Source organism: Solanum lycopersicum, chromosome 10 (assembly GCF_036512215.1).
Source record: "Solanum lycopersicum chromosome 10, SLM_r2.1".
Lineage (NCBI taxonomy): Eukaryota > Viridiplantae > Streptophyta > Magnoliopsida > Solanales > Solanaceae > Solanum > Solanum lycopersicum.
This window is the reverse complement of record NC_090809.1, coordinates 3,006,481-3,009,511: the sequence shown is the minus strand read 5'-3', so window position 1 is coordinate 3,009,511 and position 3,031 is coordinate 3,006,481. Positions and strand designations below refer to the sequence as shown.

The 3,031-nt window shown below is 34.4% G+C and overlaps 1 protein-coding gene across 1 annotated transcript; it reads right to left on the bottom strand.

Moving 5' to 3' along the window:
• Positions 1–1,102: 1,102 nt before the first annotated feature.
• On the bottom strand, positions 1,103–2,806 carry LOC138338981 (phenolic glucoside malonyltransferase 1-like). The gene has a single exon (XM_069290109.1). The coding sequence runs from the start codon at positions 2,580–2,582 to the stop codon at positions 1,182–1,184; it is 1,401 nt and encodes a 466-aa protein (XP_069146210.1). The 5' UTR covers positions 2,583–2,806; the 3' UTR covers positions 1,103–1,181.
• Positions 2,807–3,031: the final 225 nt, after the last annotated feature.

The following is a 3,031-nucleotide window of genomic DNA, read 5'->3' as shown; positions in this document are numbered from 1 at the left end:
TATTTTGATAAAAATTAGTTCACTAAAATAGCTGCCAAGATTTTTTAGAAAAAGGAAAACAAATTCACAGAAATTGCTGCCATTTTCTCAAAAATAAAATTCTCACTTAAACCGCTGCTTAGTCAGTGATTTCAAAAAAAAATAAAATGCTGCAGCTACAACGATTTTATTTTTATAAAAATTTTTTTATCAAAAATGCTGCCCATGCAATGATTTTCTTTGGATAAAAAATTTCGCCACAATCGCTGGTACGTCAGCGATTTTGAACATTTAACAGACTTAACAATGTCAAAATATGACATAGCGATTTTGCCCTTTTGATATAATTTTTTTATTTGATATACCCCTTTAGAATCTTTAACTTTTTTTTTTGCCTTTAGGCTTCGGATTCACAGTAATTTTATTAATTACGTAACTGATACAATTTCTAAATCTCTAATTTCTCAGTCCTTCCCCAATTAAAATCGACTGCATAAAAGTCATGTTCGTATTCATACTTTATCGAGGAAAAAACTTTTTAAAAAATTTGAGGTCGAAAAATCTGAATTTTATTAGTTTTTTTTATTTATAGATTCAAAATGCGCCTCAAATGGTTCGATTTGGTATTTAAAAGGGAAAAATTACCAAACTATACAACTTAGCTTACCATATTCTCTAAAATTTCCTACAATTTAAAAAAAAAATTGAAAAATCCCTACTCTCTCCTATCGGTCAGATACATCACTTCACGTGATGTATCACGACGTAAGCAATGCATCCAAAGGTTGAGTGTTGTATCCGAAATCAAAACTTAATGCATTGGAACATTGAGAGATGTATCAGGGTGTTTTGAGATGTATACAGATTCAACCAAATTTCAGTGATTTTTATAATCTCTCAAGGCAATAGGATTTGTATGAAATTCTCTTTTAAAAAATCTGAACCAACCCATGTCATGTATATCGGTACTATTAATAACCTTCTGCTATTATATGACCATCACATCTTTTTATGTAAGATCATGTCCACGATAATTTATCATATTTAATATAGAAAGAACTAACATAAACCATTGAATAATAAAGTCATGGATGACATGATGATCAAGATGCACAAATAACAATTTGAGAAGGATTCTTACTTGGAGAAGTATTATTACAACACAACTAGAGGATAGTCTTTATGTCTCTTTTTATTGGTACTCAGACTTGGCATAGAAAGCTAAGCTCGTGAGTGAATATAGAAGCAAAAGCATTCATTCGAGTTTTAGACAAACACAAACCAATCTCTAAATCTCCATCAAAATCTTTAGATTTACTAAGAGACATCGAAATACCGCCATCATCATTGTCAATGGAAATGAATTCCAACTTTGCGGCTCTTCCCCATCCAAAATCAGCAGCATATAAGTCATGTTTTTGCGATCCAGCAATTGAAAATGATCGAATCACATCTACATTGTCGTATACTTTTAACCAATCACCATTAAGGACCCATTCATCATCCTTCATTTTTTCTTGAATGACTTCTCCAATTGATTCTACCGCAATTTTAAACCCTTCCCTTCCAACTAAGTCAACATGCCTTATTGATTTTGTGACATACCCAACTATGCAATTCCCAAAATAAGATTGAGGAAGTGGTGGATTGAATCGCGCTCTAAAATCTGCTGCACATCCGAAACATTCCATTACACTATCATCTATGATCATCTCTTCTCCTATCGCGTCCTCTGATTTTATCAAACAAGTCCATATATAAGCACTCGTTACAGTAAAAGATGTTACATGAGTTAGAGTAGTACTACTACTACCCCGTCTTCTTGAGTTCAATATAAAATTCTTCAGTTTCTCTATTTCATCTCTTTTAATAGTAAATGTACCTCGAACCTTGTGTTCAGGAGGAGGAGTCATAACGTCACGCATATCTAGATTCTTGCTTTTCATTTCTTCCCAGATGGACATCCCTTGTCCATATGGGTCTTTTACTACGGACCTATCATAAAATGGAATTAGCTCATTCGATAAGAATTGTTCATGTCCACCGAATTTGTGGAGTAGAGCCCACGCCTTAATGAACCCTGCTATAGTAGCTCCATCACCAACAACATGATGGTTAGTGAAACCAATGGATACACCAAGATTCGGAAAAAGTGTCACCTGAATGGCTAAGAGCGGGGCTAGTTGGACCCCCGGTGCATCCTTAGGTTCCCCTAACTTAGGAACAAAGTGATAAAAATCCTTAGCCTTACGCGGATGGTCACCAATGAGATAATTGAAATTCATATCAGTCTCGAAAAAAGTAACAGACACAGAATCTCCTGTCACATAACGTAACTCAGGATATCCGTTTGTATCTAGTGGACAAGCAACGTTTCCGGCTAAGGGCGTATAGTGTTTGAGAGTGAGGGAGAGTGAATTCTTAAGAGGAGGAATAATGTTTTGAACGAAATCGGATTTGGAAATGGAAAGCTTGTAGAATAGTATCCGTCGCATACGATGAAACCCTAACCAAAAAAGATCTAAATAAGTAAGAGGGAGTGTCACCTCCGTTGCACCGCCGGGGGGTGGCGCAACTTGACATTGCTCAATCACGGTGGCCATGTTAATTGATATAATGTATGGCTAAGAAATACACACAACACATAATATTATAGACATTTTAATGGGCCTCTTTAGTTCTAATTTGAGTCATCATGTGGCTGATTTTGAATTATTACCGACAAGAGGCACATTAAATCTGCCATGTCTTATTTTATTTCATTTTTTAGTGATTAGAAATCATAAATCTAGATATTTTAGATCTCTTTAGAAAATTTAGTCCACCACACCATGTGAACAAATTTCAAAAAGAATATTTATTTATTTATATTTGGTCCAAAAATTAATCCTAGTTGAAAAAAAATATATTATATGAAACTAGTTTTTGGATTCGAACCTTTTTTTTTTATGCTGGAGTTCCACTAGGGCATTATTTGTACCCCACAATTGTCCGATTCCTTGAGGATCCGCATGGTAAATTAGGGTAGGTCACGCGATATGATATTATAATA